Source organism: Cryptomeria japonica, chromosome 10, assembly GCF_030272615.1.
Source record: "Cryptomeria japonica chromosome 10, Sugi_1.0, whole genome shotgun sequence".
Classification (NCBI taxonomy): Eukaryota; Viridiplantae; Streptophyta; class Pinopsida; order Cupressales; family Cupressaceae; genus Cryptomeria; species Cryptomeria japonica.
The window spans coordinates 88,974,926-88,998,404 of NC_081414.1; the positions used below are offsets into that span (position 1 = coordinate 88,974,926).

General features: G+C 39.3%; 1 protein-coding gene across 1 annotated transcript; it reads right to left on the reverse strand.

Annotated features, from left to right (window-relative positions):
• Nucleotides 1–20,775: 20,775 nt before the first annotated feature.
• On the reverse strand, nt 20,776–22,404 carry LOC131031525 (phospholipase A1-Igamma1, chloroplastic). The gene has a single exon (XM_057962662.2). It carries the CDS (start codon nt 22,307–22,309, stop codon nt 20,825–20,827), a length of 1,485 nt encoding a protein of 494 aa, XP_057818645.2. The 5' UTR covers nt 22,310–22,404; the 3' UTR covers nt 20,776–20,824.
• Nucleotides 22,405–23,479: the final 1,075 nt, after the last annotated feature.

Here is a 23,479-nt window from a genome sequence, read left to right on the forward strand (position 1 = left end):
TGTGAGCATGATAATGTTGGTAATATTTCATTAAAATTTACAATAAAGAATCTATAGGTAAGAATCCATGATCATTCTTGTAGAAGGTAGTTAAAGTATACAGAAGAGTTGGTGGTTCATTATCTTGACAATAAAAGGCAACATATGAAGATAACACAATGGACCAATAATGCTATGAAAGTTTAGTGAAAATACATGATTGAAGTATAAAGATCTAGTTCTAAGACAATGAAATAAAGAAAGTTGTGGGATATAATCTTCATGATAAAGGCTAAGGTTTATCTTCCAAATTCTAATCATATATCCTTATTGAGATCCATAAAAGATTTTACAGCATAAATACAAAATTCAAATAAGTTAGATAACTATAAATTATGCACAAGACAATAAGTGGGCAACTTATGGTTAAGAAAGAAATAAAAATTATCATATTAAAAGGTGATCGTACTTGAGGTTAAAACCTAGCAAGAATAGATTTAGAGTTGCAAGACATTGTTCAAGAAAGTTAGAAGACTTACCACAAGTATGAAAAATATAACCTTAGAAAGTGACATACTCACTTTTTAAACAATACTAGGTGTTTGATGTATAGGAAGTAAATAAAGATAAATAAATCTCTAGGCATAGGTGTTAGATGTATGTTAATAATGCATAGGGATAAATAATTACAAATAATTATTCTTAGTTATAGATTCAATGAACAAATGGTACTAATAGATGTCAAAAATTATTTCACCATGTTACAAGGAAATTAGGCCTTTTTGAACAATTACATAATTTTTTAAAAATCCACTATATTATATTCTAATTTAGATCCATACACTATTTTAAAATGAGAATCATGGAATAAGATATTATTGCTTCTATTTGACTCCTATTTCATTCAACTATAAAGGTTAGCAAACAAACAAAATAAACTATAAATGTTAGCATTAGTTTATATAGTTTAGAAACATGGAAAATGAAGGTCATTTACCTTAATTGAAGGGTTTGAGATACATATGACTGAACATTGTATAAAAATGAATTTCAAATGTTGAACTAATCCTACTTCATAAGTCTAATCTAATTTTGAAATTCAATATTTCAGAATTTTGAACTCACATTCTCAAGAAGCATGATGTATGGGGACATTGTTAAGAAGCTTGCTATCCTTATAGAAAGTTTGTGGGTATAGGATCACAACAATAGAGTTGATCGATCAAACCATTCTTATAGATTGAATGCAATTTGTAGCGCACTCCATCACTGGAACAATTACCACAAACTCAATTTTTCTTCCTCTTCTTCCAACATCTTACTAGAATAAGTGTCCTTCCCCTCTAACAATTTTTCTCTTTACTCATCTTTCTCTGGACATGGAATCAATCACATCATAATCCAATCTCCTCTACTAAATACTTCTCCATTTCTCTCATCTTTTGTGGGTTTTGACTCACCACAAACCAACTACCTCCACCAAATCTCACTTGTAGCATCCTCTACAACTTTTATTTACAAACATAAAATATCTCTACACCAATCTACAACTATAAAATTCATTTGTTCCTTCCTTATATTCACTTTGACTAATTTCTTCTTATCCATTTCTTCTATATTTCTAGATCAACTTTCTCACCATAAAATTTAGAAAATAAAAAATCTACCCCTTCACTCTTTGCTGCTCCAACATCTTCTTCTTCACCCTTCACTGCAATATTCATCTTCTCACCTTAAATGGAAATTTTTGCTAACACCTCTTCAGGTTCACCTATCAATTCTCCTTCTAACAATTTGTCAATGTTCTTCATCTCCTCTTCCATTGAATTTTACTCTCCTCATTATCCACTTGTTTTTCAAACCTAGGGTCTTCTAACTCTATCATCTTAGCTACTTTGTTTGTTGCAACCTCTTCAACTGGTACAATCTCATTCTTCTCTTCTTTGTTTTTTGCCACAGCTTTACTTATCTCCTCATCTTCATTCTTCTCTTTCATGCCTTCCAACAAACATACATCTCTACTGCAAACTCACTATTATCTACTTCTTTTTCATTTCCTGCAATCACAACATTATTAGGAAAATAATTCCTTTCTAAGATATCCATCCCAATTTTAATATTTTTCAATTCTTCATGGAGTTTCCATTTCTCCACTCCATCCCAATATTCTTTCCCAAATAGGATTATCATGGTTCCCCTCATGAACCACCTCATCCTCCTCTCCTAGAAGACATCTTCTCACTTTTCAATTTGCACTTCTACAATCTACACATATATTCATTAGAGCCAATGTACTCTACAGTCATAGGTAATCCTCGCAACAAATTTACTTACTATCCTCCACCCTACCAAGACCATGGAAGATTCTCTTCTCAAGAATTTCTCTACCCACTTTCCTTTCATGGAGGAAGTATACAAATCTTCTACCCAACTTTATTTCTACTAGAGGATAGCCGACACACCTCAAAGGAAATTCAAATGTGTAGTTGTTAAAAATCAAAATTTTCCTGACACGCTTCACCAACGAGTAGCAAGCTTTTCTTTGGTTTATATCTTCAATGAGCCTTTTATCCGGATCTGATACAAATTGATGCAGACAAAACTTGAGAAACCTTTTTAGATTGCCCAACCTCTCAAACACGACTCGCATGTGAGATAAAACAACTTTGTTAATTGAATTTCATATGAACTCAAATCTACACCAAATAACTCCAATTAAATTTTCAATTCATGCATTAATAGCAATTCATTTTCTACACACTATTCCTCTTCTTAGCAACATACACAAATTGTCAAGGACATTTTGGAAACTAACATTTAAATTGTTCACAATCCAAATCATCAATAAATGCAATAGTTTCTTATGTTCACCAAAATGCTATTTTATTTCAAATATTCCAATAGAAACTGTATATGGTAAAAATGGATAACAATAATAACAATATTGAAAGGCTAAATGAATTCAACCACAAAACCCTAGCCTAACAACAACAAAGATCCACCATAACATATGAAGATTACCTAAGACAATGCAAATCAAATGAAATCACAAAGATTATACCATCACATATCCAATAGGGTTTGAATCTCCATTCTTCCTATCTCCATTGATCTTGCTTGATATATTTGCTCTCAAATTTTATGTGCACAAGAGCTCAACAAAGAACGGAATGTGGTTGCTAGTAGGATCATAGTGTAGTCAAGTGCATAAGATTCCTTAGAATGTATCATTAGGATCAATCATTAGGGTTTGATAATGAAGCATCTCCTTATATAGAAGACACAATATGAAATGGAGGGATAAGATTGAGAGGTGTAAAAGGAGGTCGGCTATGATTAGAGGGTAGGTAAAAGAAATAATAAAATAATGAAAGGGGTAGGTAGTGTATGAATTAAGAGATGAATGACATGTGTCATGGGTAGAAAAGGTTAATGAATTAATTAAATAAATAAAGATGTATTTAATTAATAGAAGAAGTGGGATAATTAAATAAATAAGATATTTATTTAATTTAGGAAAAGGATAATTTAAATAAATAAATGTATTTATTTAAATGAGAAATAAGGTTAGAAGAGGATAAATGAATTAATTAAATAAATAAAGATTTATTTAATTAATAGAAGAATTAAGCTTAGATAATTAAATAAATAAAATATTTATTTAATTAGACATGACAATTTTGGGTGTCTACATTTTGCCCCTCTTTGAGACAATGTGGCTTGTCGCGTTGTTTCAAAGAAGATAAGGTGAACTGATACAGAGTTGCCCCAGGATGGGAATGATATGCCCCCTCGAGAGATTGGATGAAAATGTCTGAAAAGATTGCAGACAATCTCTCAATAAGAAAGACAGAATAGAATGGACTGACCGGATAAAGTGACAGAGTCACGGGATAATGAAGACTGACTCGGAAAATGAGGGCTAGGGCTAGGGTAGGCTATAAGATAGACCACGGGGGAAAATACATCCTCATTGTCATCTACACATCCACAAGAGCAGATTGCAAAGCAAAAATAGAGCAGCAGCAGTCAGCAGCGATGGCCTTCATTCATAGATTCGACCGTGTTCGCCGATTTCAGAGGCCAACAGAGGCAGGAGAGCCGGTAAGTACCACCAAACCTCCTCGTACTTTGACGCATTTAATTTTTTCATTAATGCATGGTAGGTAGAGCAATAAATGCGCTTAGACTAGGGTCCAAAAAGTGTCCAAAAACGTCCAGGCGCATCTGCGTTGGTGCGAGGCGCGTCTGTGCTCGCGAGGCGTGTTTGTGTTTGTGCCAGGTGCGTCTGTGTCAAATGCGGCCGTGTTTGTGATGGTCAGTCACGTTTGTACCAAGAAGGCACGTCTGTGTCACCCAGGCGCGTCTGTGCAGAGCATAGGCACGTCTGTGTTTGTCAGGCGCGTCTATGTTTTTCAAGCATGTCTGTGCAGTCTTTAAGCGCGTTTATGTCAGGAAAGCGCGTTTGTGTTAAGTTTTGATCTTCTAGGTCAAATCGACAGTTCTGTGATGAACATATGTTGTCGATTGGATAAGCTGCTGAGAGGATACACTCAAGCAGGTCCTCTAGGGAAGACTAGGATAGATCAAGGCACTTTGTGATGAACAGTGAGTACCAAGATAGAGTATTTTGTGATGAACAGGGAGTACTAAAATATGAGTAGCACTTTGTGATGAATAGGGAGTGCAAATGTGAGTAACACTTTGTGATGAACAGTGAGTGTCACACACTTAGTACTTTGTGATGAACAGTGAGTACTACTAGGATAAATAGCAACACTTTGTGATGAACAGTGAGTGTCACTAGGATAGAATTCCATATGCATTTAGATAAAAAGTAGCATTTTGTGATAAATAGGGAATGCCACTATGACTGACATAAGTGATTTGCTTGACTGCAGGAGTATTTGCCGATGCTGGAGTCATGGGAGAGATTCCCGTCGACTCAGAGATTGTGACCTGAGCTAACTTTCGAGGACCGAGCAACTATTGAGGAGATGGGATTGAGACATGTTCTGTATGTGCCTGAGTTTTGGGCGAACATGGGATTGTTGACTGCGTTGGCGGAGAGATGGCACTCCGAGACCTGTACTTTTCATTTGCCGATGGGTGAGATGACAATCACCCTTGAGGATGTATATAGGATACTGAGGATACCGATTGATGGGGAGTTGATCCCATACGATCGAGATGGAGACAAGGAGGCCCTGAGATGAGTATTCCAGGACCCCAGACTAGAGATGAGGGCAGGACATGTGGCGTGGGACACCATGACAGCCACAGGGCTAGCGCTGCCAGCCGTGGTAGGAGGAGCGATCAGTGGGTTCCTATGTCCAGATAGGGCGACACGGGGGTTGGCTATGGGTTGGGGAGGAGCACTGGAGACACTGGTGATGCAGCACACCAGATATGCTTGGGGACCATGTGTGCTGGCACACCTCTACTATGAGCTGCATTAGCTTGTACACTACAGATCAGTGGGATTAGGCTATGGAGTGACATTGCTGCAGGTGTGGGCTTATGAGCATCTGCCAATGACGAGGCTGATACACTTCAGAGGCAGGGGACATGGACGCAGCTTTGTGCACTTGTATGATATGATCACGTCGCAGCCACGGATTGGCAGGTTGGAGCACTGGTGGCGAGTGATAGATGATATTGATGTGGTCATATGGAGGCCATATCTGGGATGCGAGTAGTGGGAGGACGATGCAGTTGAGCTTCCCTACACCTTCCAGAGTAGGTATCTGATTGGGCAGACGCCCTATGTGCTAGAGAGGTAGCTAGTGGACAGGGTTGGCCGACAGTTTGGCAGGATTCAGAGGATGTTACGGGGCTCAGGCATGTATGTATGGACTGTCAAAGATCAGGCACAGTTTGGGCCCTTGCTGTCATATGATCAGGCAGTTACACAGCTCGTAGAGATGATGCCCCTACCTTGGGACATGTGGCCAGATATTGAGGATGCCGGCATGGATGCTGAGTACACAGCATACTGGGCAGAGCATCCCTTCCCACGCTTGACGGATCTGAGAGAGCCATTGGCTGGAGATGGGGGTGGGGATGATGATGATGGTGGAGGTGATGGGGGTAGAGGCTGACGGAGGAGGGGAGTAGTTGGAGAGAGGAGGGTTGCACCTCGAAGGGAGGGGGGTGAGGAGAGACAGGCTCAGGTGGTGAGGGGTCGCAGTGGATTGCCGCTACAGGTGCCAGCAACACAGGGTCCCAGACAGGTACAAGTAGAGGGACAGATACAGGGACAGGTACCGGTACAGGTACAGGCACAGGGGCAGGCACCCGTACAGGGGGAGCCACAGGCAGAGGCAGAGGGGGCTGACGCAGAGGAGGATGAGCTAATAGAGCTGAGGGAGATCTGCCAGGGCCAGGCGGATGAGATCCAGGAGTTGGAGAGGGAGAGGGATTGGCTCAGGAGGAGGCTCAGAGATACTGAGCGGGAGTGGGATCAGGCTATTCAGCGTTATACAGAGGCTGAGACAGCACTGAGGGTCGGGAGACAGGCAGTGGAGGACACAGGGGTAGGATATGCTTATGTCCTGCGAGTAGGGGAGGAGATTGCCTACTGGCGAGATCTCTATTATGGTGGAGTGCCAGCAGATCAGTGGGCGAGGAGCTTCCATAGACCGTCGCGTACAGCGACAGCTACGGGAGGGAGCCGAAGGAGACAAGCATCGAGTGGTGGGGTTATGGGTCCTCCACCACCACCAGATAGAGGGGACAGGCGGGATGATCCTGGGGCGGGTCCTTCAGGGGCTCAGATTCCATCGAGGCCAGGCGGCTCCGAGGGAGGGAGTTCATCATAGCCATAGAGGGCTCCCTATGTAGTAGTATTGTACCATTTTTGTATTGTAGACACCTGCGAGTGCTTTTGTAGCCATATGATTTTGACATCATTGTATCATGGCACTTTATGATTATATGAGATGATTCATCTTTGCGGCAGCTATATGCATGTGTACCTATGTGATGAGATGTTCTTATGTGATGTTTGTTTTATGCTATGGATGCAAATATTTATATGATGTAATGCAATATTTGTTCTTTTATGTTTTATATGTGTATGCATGATGCAAATGTGAATGTATGTAATGCAAATGAATATGATAATGCAAATGTAAATTATGCTAATAGGTGTTGTGTGCAGGATGTGATGCAGTTGTGGTATCTATATGTATGTATGAAATGCTTATATGTGGTAATGCAGGTGTAACTACATGAAATGCAAATGTTTTTGGTGTGTCATTATACTCAGTCATGTGATAGCAGGCTACGCGGACTCGAGAAGGACGATGGAAGTCACTCAAGAAAGGGGGATGGAAGATAGAAGTTATGAAAGTGAAAGAACTTCTTGAGCGTTATCATCATTGAGCTTTATTATGGCAAGTAGGTTATGACAATCGAGGCATATGTTCGACCCAGAAAGTCATTGTACCTGTTTGCATGGAGATAAGACAGTCACAAACAAGGAATGCCCCAGTTCATACTAGACTCACAGTGTCCTCATATCCTTGGACAAGTCATAGCATTACTAAGAGACAATCCACAGACAGCAAATACAAATAGGTGACGATACCCCATCCTCGCCTTTCTAGTCAAAGACATCCTGGAGATAGAATCTCTAGTCAGAGACATCTCGGAAAAGCTAAAACACATGTCACCAAAAAAGATAAAATCAAAAGAAAACCAAGACTCGACACCAACATTCACTGTAGTCCTCAATTTTAGTGTCTCTTGTCACTTGTATAAGTCTTATTTGATTGTGGTCACAATGTTTACTTTCATAGAAAGGATAGATAGCATTGAACCATATGTTGTCTAAGTCTGTTGAAAGATTTGATTTGTTGAAGCCCATTGTTGCTGATGTGTCTCATTTGAAACTGACTGAATCCATGAAACTGATACTTTATTGTGGAGAAGATGAAACTTTATTGCGGATCTGTGATGCAAATGTTGCTTTATTGCGGATCGTGTGCGGATAGATTGAAGGAAGCTGGAAGAAACTGTACTCCTCGAAACATGTGATGTTCTTAGTTCCACACCCATTACTAGACATAGGATTTCCTTTAGCCACAGATAGAATCTGATTTATTATGGATGGAAAGGGAGGTGAAAAGGGAGGATTATTATGAATGGCTAACCAATCTTGGGTAGATCAATAACAAGCCATGATGGGAATGGGTAAGTTTATTATGGATGAATAGGTCGTGAGTGTGTGCAAAGTGAAAGGATGAAAGTGAATCCTGAAGGAGGGAGGAGCAATGTCTCTACACATGGTGCTGGTGACCCAGTTTTCACCATGGTACTTGCCCAGGGCACCACCGAAGTGGTTTTCACCGTTGGACGAAATTATTTCTCTTTACTTTTTTTGATTTTTCAATGTTTTTTTGTGTCACAAGGCGCCTGTTTGCCAGGTTTTCACCAAGTAATGATTTTTTTATTTTTATGATTTTTTTTGTATTTTTGAAATTAGGATATTCTGAAGAGCTATGTGTAAAACCTGCGAAGGTGCATGCTATTGATAGGATCCTCCAAAGGTTCCCCTTCTGTAGTTGAGAGCTGATATGCCCCAGATCCATATGCTGCTGTAATGATGTAAGGACCAAGCCAATTTGGTTCGAACTTGCCCTTCTTCTCTCTGTCTTGTTGATTTTTAGGATTTTCTCTGAGAACTAAGTCCCCTACCTCAAATGTGTGAGGCTTGAACTTGTGATTGTAGCTGCGACTCATTCGTTGTTGGTAAGCCTTGAGATGACTAAAAGCAGTTTGTCTTCGTTCATCCAATAGTTCCAGCTCTTGTAAGCGAGAGACCCTATAGTCTTCATCACTAATGATGTTTTGCAAAGAAACCCGTAAAGAGGGTAGCTCAACCTTAATAGGCAAGATTGCTTCAGTACCATAGACAAGTGAATAGGGTGTAGTTCCTGTAGGTGTGCGGACACTTGTGCGGTAGGCCCAAAGTGCAGGACTAGGTTGGATATGCCAATTACGACCAGCATCGTTGACTGTCTTCTTTAGGATTTTAAGGATTGTTTTATTAGACGCCTCAGCTTGGCCATTACCTTGGGGGTAATATGGTGTGGAGAAACGATGGGAAATATGGAAGCGGTCACAGAGTTCACGAACATCTTGATTTTTGAAGGGACGTCCGTTATCAGTGATAATGGAAATAGGAATGTCGTATCGGCAAATGATATAGTTGAGGATGAATGTAACAATCTATTTTCCAGTAACTTGTGTGAGAGGCATGGCTTCAATCCATTTTTTAAAATACTCTGTGGCAATGATAATGAATTTATGACCATTGGAAGAAGGAGGGTGAATCTTGCCTATGAGATCGAGTCCCCACTGACAAAAGGGCCAAGGAGACGCAAGTGGTTGAAGTTCTTGTGCTGGCGCATGTATGAGGTCTCCATGAATTTGACATTGCTTACATTTCTTGACAAACTGATATGAGTCTTTCTCCATATTGGGCCAGTAATATCCAAAACTGATGAGTTTCTTGGCCAAGGTAGGACCACTAGCATGTGGAACACATATCCCTTCATGCACTTCCTGTAACGCAATCTGAGCTTCGTCGCTTTCTAAACATCTAAGAAGAGTGCCATCTAGACCTCGCCGGTATAGGATATCAGCTAAAATGTCATATCGAGAGGATTGGCGAATGAAAGTGCGACGTTGGTTATTTGATAGATCAGGAGGTAAAGTATTGTCACGTAGGTATGTGAAAATGGAACCATATAACTGGGATTCGGGACCGACAACGCATAGTGTCTCAGTAGGCATGATCTCATATGAAGGGACCAAAAGGTTATCCACCAAGAACTCATAGCGGGTCTCATTTGGAGGTAAATCAATTAGGGAAGCAATTGTAGCCATGGCATCTGCGGCGCGATTCTGCTCTCTTGGTATCTGCTAAAAGTCTATCTTTGTAAAGTGTTGTTTCAGGTCATCCACCATTTGTTTATAAGGCATTAATTTTTTATCTTCTGTTTGGTAATCATCAGTTGCTTGACGGATGACCAGTTGGGAGTCCCCAAAAACACGAAGCTCCTGGATCTTCCATTGAACTGCAATTCGTAATCCTGTTGTTAATGCCTCATATTCCACTATATTGTTAGTGCAAGGAAATGATAAGCGGTATGATTTTGGTATAGAATCTCCTTGAGGAGTTATAAAGAGGATGCCCGCTCCTGCCCCATGCTGTGTATGAGCCGTCGAAGTACAGTTGCCATGACTTTGCATGTGACATTGTCAAAATGGATTCATCTAGAAATTCTGAACTTAGAGGAACATCATCTATCATAGGAGCATCTGCTAATTGATCTGCGATGGCTTGTCCTTTTATTGCTTTTATGTCCACATACTCGATATCAAATTCACTCAGGATCATTACCCATTTGGCCAGTCGCCCAGTAAGTGTTGCTTTATTGAGAAGGTATTTCAATGGGTCTATCCTTGCAACTAGCTTAGTCTTATGAGTGAGCATGTAATGTTGTAATTTCTGCGAAGCAAAGACCACGGTGAGACATGCACGCTCAATTGGTGTGTAGTTTAGCTCGTATCCCACCAATGTGCGACTGATATAGTATACTGCTTTTTCCTTGCCCTCAGCAATTTGTTGTGCTAGGAGTGCCCCCAGTGCTGTTGGAGTAGCTGATATGTATAGTAACAGAGGTTGATCTGGAACTGGTGGCATCAAAACTGGCGGATTTAGAAGATAATCTTTGAGTGTCTGGAAAGCCTGTTGACAGTTATCATCCCAGTTGAATTTGATGTTTTTATGTAGTAGGCGCTGAAAAGGATTACACTTATCTGCCAGTTGTGCTATGAATCTTCGGATGGATTGGAGTCTGCCTTGTAAGGATCGAAGTTGACTGATATTTCTTGGTGGTTGCATTTCCAAGATGGCCTTGAATTTTGCTGGATCAGCTTCAATTCCCCTTTTGGATACAATGAATCCTAGGAGCTTCCCGGAGGTTACTCCAAAGACACATTTCTTGGGGTTTAATCTTACTTTGTATTTTTCCAACCGATCAAAGACGACTGAAAGTATGTCCAAATGTGTATTTCTGTCTATTGATTTGCCCAAGAGGTCGTCAACATAATCTTCCACGGTTATGTGCATGAGATCATGAATGATAGTAGTCATGGCTCTTTGATATGTCGCACCTGCATTCTTTAGCCCAAAAGGCATGACATTCCAGCAGAAAGTTCCCCACAGACAAGTAAATGATGTTTTGTGTTGATCCTCGGGTGCGATCCTTATTTGATTATAACTAGAGAATCCATCCATCAATGATAACATTTCATGACCTGCTGTGAGATCAACAATCAAGTCAATATTTGGTAATGGGAAGTCATCCTTTGGACAAGCTTTGTTGATGTCTCTGAAATCTGTGCAAATTCTGATGCTGCGATCTGGTTTACTGACAGGCACTAAGTTGGAGATCCATTTAGGATAATCGATTGGGTGTATGAATCTGACATCCAATAACTTCTCAAGTTCTGCTCTGACTAGTAATGCCACTTGTGGATGCATTTTTCTTAATTTTTGTTTTATTGGTTTTGCCCCCGGTTTGACTGTCAAATGATGCATTACCAAATCCGGATCTAATCTAGGCATATCAGTGTATGACTAGGCAAAGTTGATTTGTCATTCTTTGAAGAAACTTATGAATTTTGACCTTTCGGACTCTGTCAATGATTGAGCTAGGAATATGTTGTGTGGAACCTCTTTTGTACCAATGTTTGTTTTGATAGTCTCCTCTACCAACATGGATGACTTTTCCTCATATGATGCTGGGAGAATGTCAAGCTTTCCATCTTCGGGTGCCTCGGAGAGGTTTTCGCCCTTAGATACATCCTTTCTTTTTACTTTTTTGGGGTCAGACAGCGCCACAGTGTGGTTTTCACCATAAGACCCTTGATTTGTTCTTATTTTCACATTTTTGCGACTGGAAGGTCCGACACCCTCACCAAAATATGCCACGCTATTGAGTTCTATAGTGTATCCCGCTTTATGGTCTCCAGGGGGAAGATCATCCCGTATCCCCAGGTAGTCAATAAAAGCTTCATCATTTTGGAATGTGTCAAACTGTGCAGGTCCTTCATGATCCCAGTCAATGAGTTGGTGGTGAACAAGGGGAAGGCTGTTAATGTCTTCGAAGTTAGCGGAGCTAAGAGTGAAGATGTAGTTATATTCGGGTATGTCAAGGTAATTATCGAGGTCATCGATGGCACTCTCCTCATCAGTCTCGATCACGAGCGAATCCAAATTATCATCACTAGTAGCGCATTCTAGGACAGGTGTTCTCATCCTATGTGATTTCAACCTAGAACCTTGAGACAAGGACTGTGTGGACTCCTCATGGGTTGTTTCTTGACCAACTCTGAACTTGTTATAAAATTCCTCTTCTTCTGTGGGTTCATCTAGCTCTCTGAATATCTCGGTGAGCTCGTAGTCACTGGAAGACTTGTCTGAACCCCATTCCCATTCGTTAGAATCTGTGGAATAGCGATCCTCTTGTTGCATTTTGGCGGCTTTGATTTGTAAGGCTTCTTCTGTCCTTTTGGTGTGGACCTTGGAAGTTAAGAAACCAAGTCCTTTTGAGCGTTCCTTCTTGAAAGTCAATTCAAGTTGTAAAGGTTCAATGATGCCTTCCTTTCATAACCCCAGAGGGCTTTTTCCATCATACCCGAATTTTTGTAGAATTTTGAAGCCTTTGCCATATTTCGCACATGGTAGATTGATGTGGTCTTGTGTTTCCTCTTCATTGTCTCTGAAAAGCATTCGGTATAAATCTTCCTCTTCTAGTTCACCCCATCTTTGAAAGGTAGTAGGGTCCCATTTGAGCATCATGATGGAGATTTGCTTGTTAGGATGTGGTCTTCCATATTCTTTTGGGGAACTCATGACTTGTCATAAGTACATGGTCTGATTTAAAGTATATTCCCCCATGCCTTTGTCCTGAAACTTGCCTTTAAGCTCACCTTGTTTTGATGTCGAAGGTTTTAATGACTCAGGATCAATGTATGCCGACGAAGGAATAGCCTCACGATTACTGGGAATGATGGTCTCAGTCTTTGATTTCAGGTTATTGCATTATATGAATGGATTAGGATCACCATTAACTGTTACTTCCATGCCATTATGAGGGAACTTAATGCATTGGTGATATGTGGATGGGACTGCCCTCATTTCATGAATCCAAGGACATCCTAGCAATATGTTATAAGTGAGATTTAAATCCAGGACTTGACAAACCACATCCTTTGTAACTGGCCCAACTCTGAGAGGTAAGGTGACTTTGCCCTTGGATGAATGCTCTTCGTCATCATATGCCTTAATGGTGATTTTATTTGTAGAATTCATAGCTTTATCAGAATATCCCAATTGTGTAATAGTGCTTCATGTGCAAATGTTTAGACCTGCTCCTCCATCTATCAGGACTCTTTTTATTCGACTTTTGTGTATGAAGGCTTCAATGTGTAATGGTGCATTATGTGGCTGACTTACGGAGGCGTCATCGGCTTCTGTGAATGTAAGTGAATGTGGAATGGAAAGGTATCCCACCATGTCTTGAAACTGGTCCACGTTCAGATCAGTAGGAACAGCAGTATCTCTCAAGATTTTGTCAAGAATGGCTTTATGTGCGGGAGATATGCGTAATAGCTCAAGGATGGAGATGAGCACGGGTGTCTTCCCTAGTTGTTCTACAAGATCATACTCAGGTTTGGTTGATGAGGAAGCAATGTTTTTAGTTGGAGCACCTTGCAAAGTGATTTTACCTCGGCGGGTTGTAACATGACATTCAGAGGTAGGTTCAGAAGAAGATCCAACACCTTTTAAGACAATCCTGGGTCCCCGAGTAGAATTCTCAGACGCTTTGTCCTTGATGATAATGGTAGAGACATAATTGTCCATCGAGATGTGATTGATGGTTGAATCATAGTTGTAAGATGCTCTGGTATAGTTGGTTTGATCCTCTATGGCTTTAGCTTTTCCCTTGTCATGTTTTGGGAATGGTTCCTTAAACATCTCATGTTCTTGATTAGATGAATGTCCCTCAATCTCAATGTCACCTCTATCAATGAGATCTTGTATGATGTTCTTCAATCGATGACAATTTCCTATCTTATGATCCTTGCTCTTATGAAATTCACAATACTCATCATCATTCCACCAATTTGGTTTAACCTTTGGTTCATATGGAGGAAAATCTGGAACTGTGACTACCTTGTTCGCCACAAGCTTCTTGAAAACTGACTCAAGTGGTTCTCCCAATGGAGTGTACTCCCTTCATGATCTGGAAGTTGTTTGAGTATTCACTTGATTGTTTGTAGAACTTGATCCCGAAAAGATGAATTTGGGTCGCACTGTGTTGGCATCAACAACACCATCATTGACTGTGTTCTTGTTTTTATTCCAAAATCTTGGCTTGTCTTTTCCTTTAAAGTCATCTTTGTTTTCCTTGAATATCTTAATGACTCCTTGTTCAATTAGGACATTTTCTGTCACTAAGCCTTTTTCAATGACGTCCTTGAAGGTGGACAAACAAGCTTTCCTTAGATCATAACCAATGTCTTTGTTAATGTTTTGGGTGAACATTTCTACCATTTGTTTTTGTGGAATTTCACAGGAGCATCTGCTGGCTAGATTTCTCCATCTTCGTAAAAATGATGCAAAAGATTCTCCCTCCTTTTGCTTGGTGTTGCACAAAGTAGTGACTGATATGTCTATCTCTATGTTGTAGGAGAAATGTTGGATAAATGCCTCTGCTAGATCACCCCATGACTTAATTCCAGGTGGAAGTTGGGAGAACCATTCCAAAGCTTGATCACCTAAACTCTGTGGGAATAATCTCATCAAATATGTCTCTTCTGCTGCTATCTCAATGCAAGCTGTGAAAAATTATCTTATGTGTGCCTTAGGATCCCCTTTTCCTCTATTATTATCAAATTTAGGTGTCACAAAGTGTGTAGGAAAAGGAGGCATTGGAATGCTCTTGTCAAATGGATAAGGACATATGTCTCTCATTGTGTATGTTGGCTTCGGTGTATTTATGTCCTCCATTTTCTTTTGTAAGTCCCTGATTTGTTGCTCCAAATTGCTCTTAGGTGGATATCGACTTCTTGGACCATACCCCATGCTTGAGGCACCAATTGGAGGAGGAGCATGTTGCATATATGGATGATATTGATCATACACATGTTCATATGGAGGAGGTCTATAGTGATGCTGCGTATATGGACCACTTGGTATAGATTCATGTTGAGGAACACCATATCTATTTTGTCCATATATACCATACTCTACAGGCATGTCATGTTCTAATGTGTTGCCCCCAAATTTGACGCGGGGTTTCCTTGTGTCCAAATTTTGAGCATGCCTTTGAATATCCAATTGCTTTGGTGGTTGATCCTTAGCATTGATATGTGATTGAGCATATTTCTCTCCATAAGATTTCCATAATGGTCTGCGAAGGTAAGTATCATATGTTTGACCATGTATATGTGGGACCTCTGGTTTTTGAAGCAAAGTTGATGGTGATTCAGGTACCATATGTGGTCCTCTATTGCCTCCACTATTAGGTCTCCTTTGATCCATGTTGGAGTGAGGTTGTTGCAAAGGTCGATTTTCCATTATTTGAGACATGTCAAAATCATGAGGTATCTTGGCTCCACTTTGTGCCATCATTTGTAAGAAGTATTGTCTATCCCTCCTCATTATTTCCTCAACCAATCGATTGAAATGGGGATTCATAATGGATTCTTCCACATCTGCTGAATGTACTGAAAAGTTGTCCATATTGTCATTATGTGTAGCATTGTTGTTTATAGTGTCCATGTTCTCAACATTTGGAATGTTTCTATAGGCATCCATGTCAGGTAATGTAGTATGATCATAATTGAAAAAGATATCATTGTCATACTCATAAGAACTCATGTTTGCGGACTCTTGAGCCTCTTTAGTTTCTCTTCTAGATTTTTGAAGACGGGTTTCAACCATGAATTAGGTATTGACTGAGATGTGTGAGACTAGATGAAAAATGGAAAAAGTATGGAAGACTAAGGGTTGGATGGAATGTAAATGAATCTAAGGTGTACTTGCAATGTCCAAAGTGTAAGACCGAGTATGTATGTAGTAGAGTAGGTGTGACTTCCAAAGAGAGGATAGTTTCTCTTGATGAGGTAAGTTGACCTTGACTCTAAGTAAGACCAAATGAGACCCAAAGGTAAGAAACCTTGATGAGGGACCACTTAGCAAAGTGTTGTTGTATGTAGTGTATTAACAAAGTATAGTGAGGACAAACAAGTGACCTTTTGACTCAAGTTTAGACAAGTGTGAATGTAAAGTGAGATGTGAAGCAATGATGGATTTTGTGAGACCCAAAGACAGGTTGAATGCTAAATGAAACCCTGGAGAAATGACCTAGGAAGCTCAAGAATTCTGAAACTGACTGTGTTTGTTTGCTGGACTGTAACAATTTTTCAATTCTGAACACAGACGCACCTGTATACTTCACAGACATTGTTTCCCGACACAGACGCGACGCTGTTTAACACAGACACGTTTCTGAGATTTTTTTGCAAAGTGTAATGTTGACTGTTTGAACACAGACGCGATTCTGCCCTTCACAGATGCGGTTATACAACACAGATGCTATTATGTCCAACACAGACGCATTTCTGTAAAATTTGTGCAATTTTTTCCAATCTGTGAAGTCGTTTTGTTGTGACCAAATCTGACTGTTTGACTATTTTTTTCGTGATAAGAGGACACAGTGTTGATGAGGACTCAATGTTTGCAAGTGTCTAGACTCAAAAATGACTCCAAGAAAAGTGTGTTGTTTGATGTAAAAATGTTTTGCATACACTTGAAGACACAAAAGACACAATGTTTTGCTGTTTGGTCCTGAATGTTTTGAATGTTTAAAATAAGTCAACCACAATTCTTATGGCTGGCCAAGACAATAGTTGTTGATCCCACATGGGGTTTTACCCCCAAGGCTATGCTATTCAGAGCGGATACTTAGATGCTTGACCTCACTGGCTCCACCCTCGGCACTCACTTCTCGGGTCAGCCAAGCATCAGTCCCCACAAAAAATCCCCGTGGCAAACTTTGTATCTCTACTAAGAACTGTATGTGTGTGGGCCGCTACTAGAGGTCCGACCTCCTGCCCCAACAACTAGAAGGATTTGGGCTTCTAAAACAAAAAGGTGCTAGTAAAGGCATCCGCTCGTGTGGCCATACATGCAGCACTTTCAGCTCTGTAAATACAGAAGGCTCCCAGTCGGTAGGGGTTACGCCCTACAACTGATCAAATAAATTTGATCAAACGGGTTTATGGGGAGACATAGTGTCGGTATGAACTAATCAGCACATGTTATTCATAGTTTTCACCATGAATACAGTTATTTATAGTGGTTTGGAAGAAGATGGCTTTTCTTTTGCTACCACTTGGGTCGTTCTCTTCTCACTAGTAATCCTAATGACCACACGGGAAGACAGGCCCTCTAAAGATTAAACAAAAAGAGCCTATTGCTCAAGACACAAAAGACAATGATTCAATTTTAGTGCACCAATTGAAGTGTTTGCTAGTCTATGAAAACAAGGCACACAATAAAAATCCAAAAAACCTTGCCAAGGACCTGTAACAAAGATTTATTAGTAGTTTGGATTGTTTGAAATAATCACCCCTTCCTGCAAGCACACAAGTTAGGTAAATTTTAAACCCAAAAGACTTTGTGAAAATAGGGGCCTTCAACCAAATGATTTAGCTTTCAAGACAAGCTACACCAATTTTGTTAGCTAGATCTGAAAATGTTAGCTCAAAATAAACCAGATCTGAAACTCTAAATGCAAAATCCGAAAACTAAATCAATAAAAACCCAAAATTTGAAACTGGTGAACACAGACACGATTACCCCCAACACAGATGCGACTGGGTGACACAGACGCGATTCTGTGAGACACAGACACGATTACAGAACACAGACGCGTCTTCTGGACACAGACGCGGATAAAAACAGCGCAGACGCGACTTTATAACACAAACGTGCTTTCCTGGAACCTACAAAATAAAATATTGCCAATAACACAGACGTGACTCCAGATGTCGTAGACACGCCAGAAAATCAAAAACGCGATCCGAAAGTATGCAGACGCGAAAATATCAAAATGCTGCCGAAAACGTCAGATCTGCAACTTCAAAATAAAACATTTGCAACAAGGATGTTAAATGCAAAAGGGACGAGTCCCACCGGGCATGCCAAAATGTATATGGTGAAAATGGATAACAATAATAACAATATTGAAAGGCTAAATGAATTCAACCACAAAACCCTAGCCTAACAACAACAAAGATCCACCATAACATATGAAGATTACCTAAGATAATGCAGATCAAATGAAATCACAAAGATTATACCATCACATATCCAATAGGGTTTGAATCTCCATTCTTCCTATCTCCATTGATCTTGCTTGATATATTTGCTCTCAGATTTTATGTGCACAAGAGCTCAACAAAGAACAGAATGTGGTTGCTAGTAGGATCATAGTGTAGTCAAGTGCATAAGATTCCTTAGAATGTATCATTAGGATCAATCATTAGGGTTTGATAATGAAGGAAGCATCTCCTTATATAGAAGACACAATATGAAATGGAGGGATAAGATTGAGAGGTGTAAAAGGAGGTCGGCTATGATTAGAGGGTAGGTAAAAGAAATAATAAAATAATGAAAGGGGTAGGTAGTGTATGAATTAAGAGATGAATGACATGTGTCATGGGTAGAAAAGGTTAATGAATCAATTAAATAAATAAAGATTTATTTAATTAATAGAAGAAGCGGGATAATTAAATAAATAAGATATTTATTTAATTTAGGAAAAGGATAATTTAAATAAATAAATGTATTTATTTAAATGAGAAATAAGGTTAGAAGAAGATAAATGAATTAATTAAATAAATAAAGATTTATTTAATTAATAGAAGAATTAAGCTTAGATAATTAAATAAATAAAATATTTATTTAATTAGACATGACAATTTTGGCTGTCTACAGAAACATTACAAACTCATTTGATAATTTTCTTTTATTTTTTTCCTTCTCCTCTCACATCATATTTTATTTTAAATTTATAAAATTAAAATTATTTTGTATCATTTCTCAGTGCTGGATTTTCTATTCTAACACAACTACTTCTCTTTGTTTTTATTCTCTCTTCTTGCTAGGAAGCTCTGTTCTTTGTTCGCTTATTTGCAACTGTCCATTAATTCAATTTTGCAATCTTCATAGAATTGAAGCACTGATTTCTATTACACCCTTCTCTTTCAATCTTTAATCTACTTACCATTTTGAGCATCTCTCCCTTTTCCTCTACTCATTTCCCACACCCTCTGACTTTTGCTACATACCTCCACTCTCCTCCTCACTCAGCTCTCTGAATTTTATATATTTCTAATTTTAAATCTACCTCTCATCCTTGTGTGACCACTTCCCATCTCTTTTATTTGTAACACTTACCTCTCTTCATTCTTTCATTTGCTCTATCTCTCTAAATTCTATTGAGTGACCTCTCCTCTATTTTCACTCATTTCAAAATTCTATGTATTAAATTAAAATTTGCACTCATTTTTTTATTGCTTACATCAAACAAACTCAATCTCTCCTCCACTCCATCCTTCCATGCATTCCTTTGGCGTTTTCTTTGTTCTTTTCTCTCTATCTTGTGCCTACTATTTGCCAGCTTCTTAATTCACTGTAGACTTCCCTCTTTATTATTTGCAATGCCAATGTGTATGTCTTCCCAGTGCCCCTCCAAATTCTTATCTCTTCGATGCACCTAAAAGATTATACAATTAATATGTATTTATTTATTTTAATGTATATATTATTTTTTTAAGGGACATTAAAAAAAATTAACATTACAATTTTTTGTATGTTTATAGAAAATATCATTATAAGTATTGTGACTTTTAAAATAGAAACATTAATTATAAATAATTATTATATTATTAATTTTGAATACAAAATACCTTTGGCTTAAGTAATTACATATGAATAAAATTTAGATTTCAATCAATTATATATCTGGGGTACTTTACATACATTTCTCTAAAGATAGGTATGCTAGTATTATACATCTATTTATTATATTATATAGTTATATATTATATATTTAAAATAACGGACATAAATATATATATATATATATGAAGATATTAATGTACTAATTTTATAATAAGAATACTATAAAATTAGAAAATAATAATAAAATATTTTTTGCTGTTTTTTATGTATTTAAGTATCACAAGTACATCAAATTAAATGCTTCTAATTTTAAGTTTAGTATGCCTTCACCATAATCAAATATTTTTATATTAAATAATCTCAATGCATTTATATATATCTTAAAAAAAGTATATAAGATATCATTTTCAAAATGTCTATTTTTCAAAAAGATAAATATTCCAATTGTATAGATTCATGACAGTAACTTTGGTTAAAATACGAATTTAGCCATTGATCTGATATAGGTTGTTTTTTTGTAGTATGTTATGACATCGAAGACTGTATTTCCAGACCTTGCCTCTACGATATTTTTTTGGGTGTCCAAAAACGCTGTTGGTCGTGGTATGAGCACCGTATAAATAGTAATAAGAGATCTGGTATGGATTCAAGGGATGTTCAACTTCCGCTTAAATTTAAAACATCCCAGAACAGAACATAATTAGACTTATGATCGGAATAAGGTGCAATGAACAGCTTGGTGTCCGTATATCAAAAACAGAGAATTAATTATCACACATAATCATACAATTAGACAAGGTGGGATTGGGTTCTTGGGGGTTGAACCCATCTGCCCTCGGAGTTTCTGACCATACCCTTGTTGTGGTCTTGTCTCCAGAACGGCGGGATATGTAAATGGTCTTGCAAGAAATCAGCTGCCTTGTTCACAAGAGCAGGATCTCGTCCACTCGCCAGGTAAAACCGCTCTTGGCGGCCGTGGTAACCGTCCAAGAGATGGAGATGCGCCTCCAAGTTGTGGAAGCAGGACGGATCGCTTGTGGGTCGGAGGAAGGGGGATTTGGTGTGATCCAGCTGCAGCTCCACTCCCACATGGGAGTAGCTCCAGGGAAGCTTGTCGATCCAGTCTCTCAGTAATTGAAAATGCTCGTTAAACAGAATTCCGGGAACTTTTGGAACCCCGTCGTGGGGGTTAACCACTCGCAGGATTTTGACCCCCAGCTGCTCCAGGCGCTCTTTGAAGGCGGAGTTTCCCACCCGTGGACCTGCGTAGGAGAAGACCGTGATGGGAATTTTCTCATTCTCATTGTCCTTGTCCTGGTTGATTCCCATCTCTGCAATGTCGTACGCGCTCAGCATTGCGAGGGCGCTCCCAAGGCTGTGGCCCGTTATTGTTATGCTTAGCTTTTCTCCCTTGTACATTTCGATCAGTCTTCTGACCTCCGCGTGTATTTGCTCCTGTGCGCTGGATTTGGCGAAACGGCAGTTTTTCTCGCAGGCGGTGTACAGGTTCAGAAACCCTGACTCAACTTTGACACGGGGATCGGGATGGTCAGAATGGAAACCCGCGGGTTTGAGGAAATCCATGAGATCTGCCAGCCATTCCAGACGAGTGACGGTGCCTCTCCAAGCGATGACGATATCGCGCCGCCCGAGTCTCTTTATTTCCTGCTCATCCTCAGCCACGGCCACGAACCCCATCCAGTTGGCATGGTTGCTCCACAATTTCTCCCCCGCCCGAGATTTTTTGAAGAAATTGGGGAGATTGATGTTGGAGGTTGCGTAGAGATGCTTTGTGATTTCGTAGCCGGTGTGAGAAAGGCCGAGATCTTGGAGCATGGTTCTGCGGTTGTACTTGCAGCTGCCACAGTATTTGGAGTAGTGGTCGAAATCAAAGGCGTCGTAGCAGGCCTGGGCAAGCTCTCCGTATTTTATGAGCTCGCTGCGGAGGAGATGGTCCATTGGCTCCAGCATGCCCTCCCAGTTATTCGAACCCTGTACCTCCCTCCACACACCGCTCAGCTTCCTTGCACTCTTTCTCTTTGTGATCATTTCCTTGTGCTCGAGGTGGGCCGGATAATCGTTAGGGCTCCTGCTCTTTTCCTTGTATTCTTTTTCCACTGTGGTCAACACTTGTGTTGCACTCGAAGCTGATGCTCTCTGTCTCTGTGTCTGTCTCTGGTTGTTGGGTTTGCTTCTCATACTCAAGCAAGGCATCTCCGGCACGATGGTGGTGCTGTGGCTCACAATTCCGAGGTTACTCCTCATATTCATCATCTTTTCAGCGGTTGAGTTTGAGAAAGCAAGGGCAAGAGAAGCAATTTAGAGAGAAGAAGAAGCCCAGAGCCCAGACTGGAGTGTGCGAGAGAGAGAGAGAGGATGAAGGCCCATTTATAAGTCTGAGTTTGGTAAAGGAAAATAAAAATTCTAAACCCGCGGAGTATCTTTTTCACCAGAGAACTCCTTGTAGTCAATGACCGCGTAGACTGTAGAGGTCAGTCTATTAAAGTGCCGATTGTCGCTTTCTACCTCGTAAATGGGAGAAGAGTGGTCAAACGGTGCATCATCGCTTCCAACTTCCTCGTCCTTTCTAATAAAAGTGTTTGGAGCCCGCTAGGTATTTGGGAATTTCGGGGCAATTCCAAATTAGCATTTTACTTGGATGGTCAAGATTCGACCCCCACGTTTTAAATGCTCCAGTGTCATCATCACATGGATTACCTAAAACGGAACGGATTAATATTGGAAAATTCCTCGCGTGGAAAATTTTCAGAACCTTACAAGAATTCCAATAAAGCTCTTTAATTCATGTTTCTTTTACAGTGGAAACCTTTCATGATGTTGTTCTAGTGATCTTGACTTCCGACGTTGGATGGGTGTAATAAGTCTGATAGAAAACCATATGAATACATTTAAATTTATAAATGGAAAAGATAGTTAACATTATAAGTAGTATTTGCAAGGAAGTGTAATGGTTAGGCAATAATAAAATATATATTAAATGATGTATTGGATGAGAATACAATAAGAGATATTATTTTATCTAGTAATTTTATTATATAAAATAATATTTAGAAATGAATATATTAGCTTATGTGTTTTTGCATAAAAGATAATAAATTCATTAGTTTTTTCAATTTAGTAGTGCTAAATGTTTATAGTATGCTACAATAAACATAAAACAACATATGTTAATCTCATAAATTTCATAACTAATGTGATACAAGGGGAAATGCTCTATTAGATACCAATTCTTAATACTCCAAACTATTTCTCAAGATCTCTATATAAAGAAAATTTCTTTACATAATTGATGACAAAGAAAAACAAATCATATCACAATTTTTAATATTAACATTCAAATATATAAATTGACAATAATTGTGTAGCTTTTTTGTTGCAACCCACAATCAATCATATATTTCTATACATTTCTTACATTCCTAT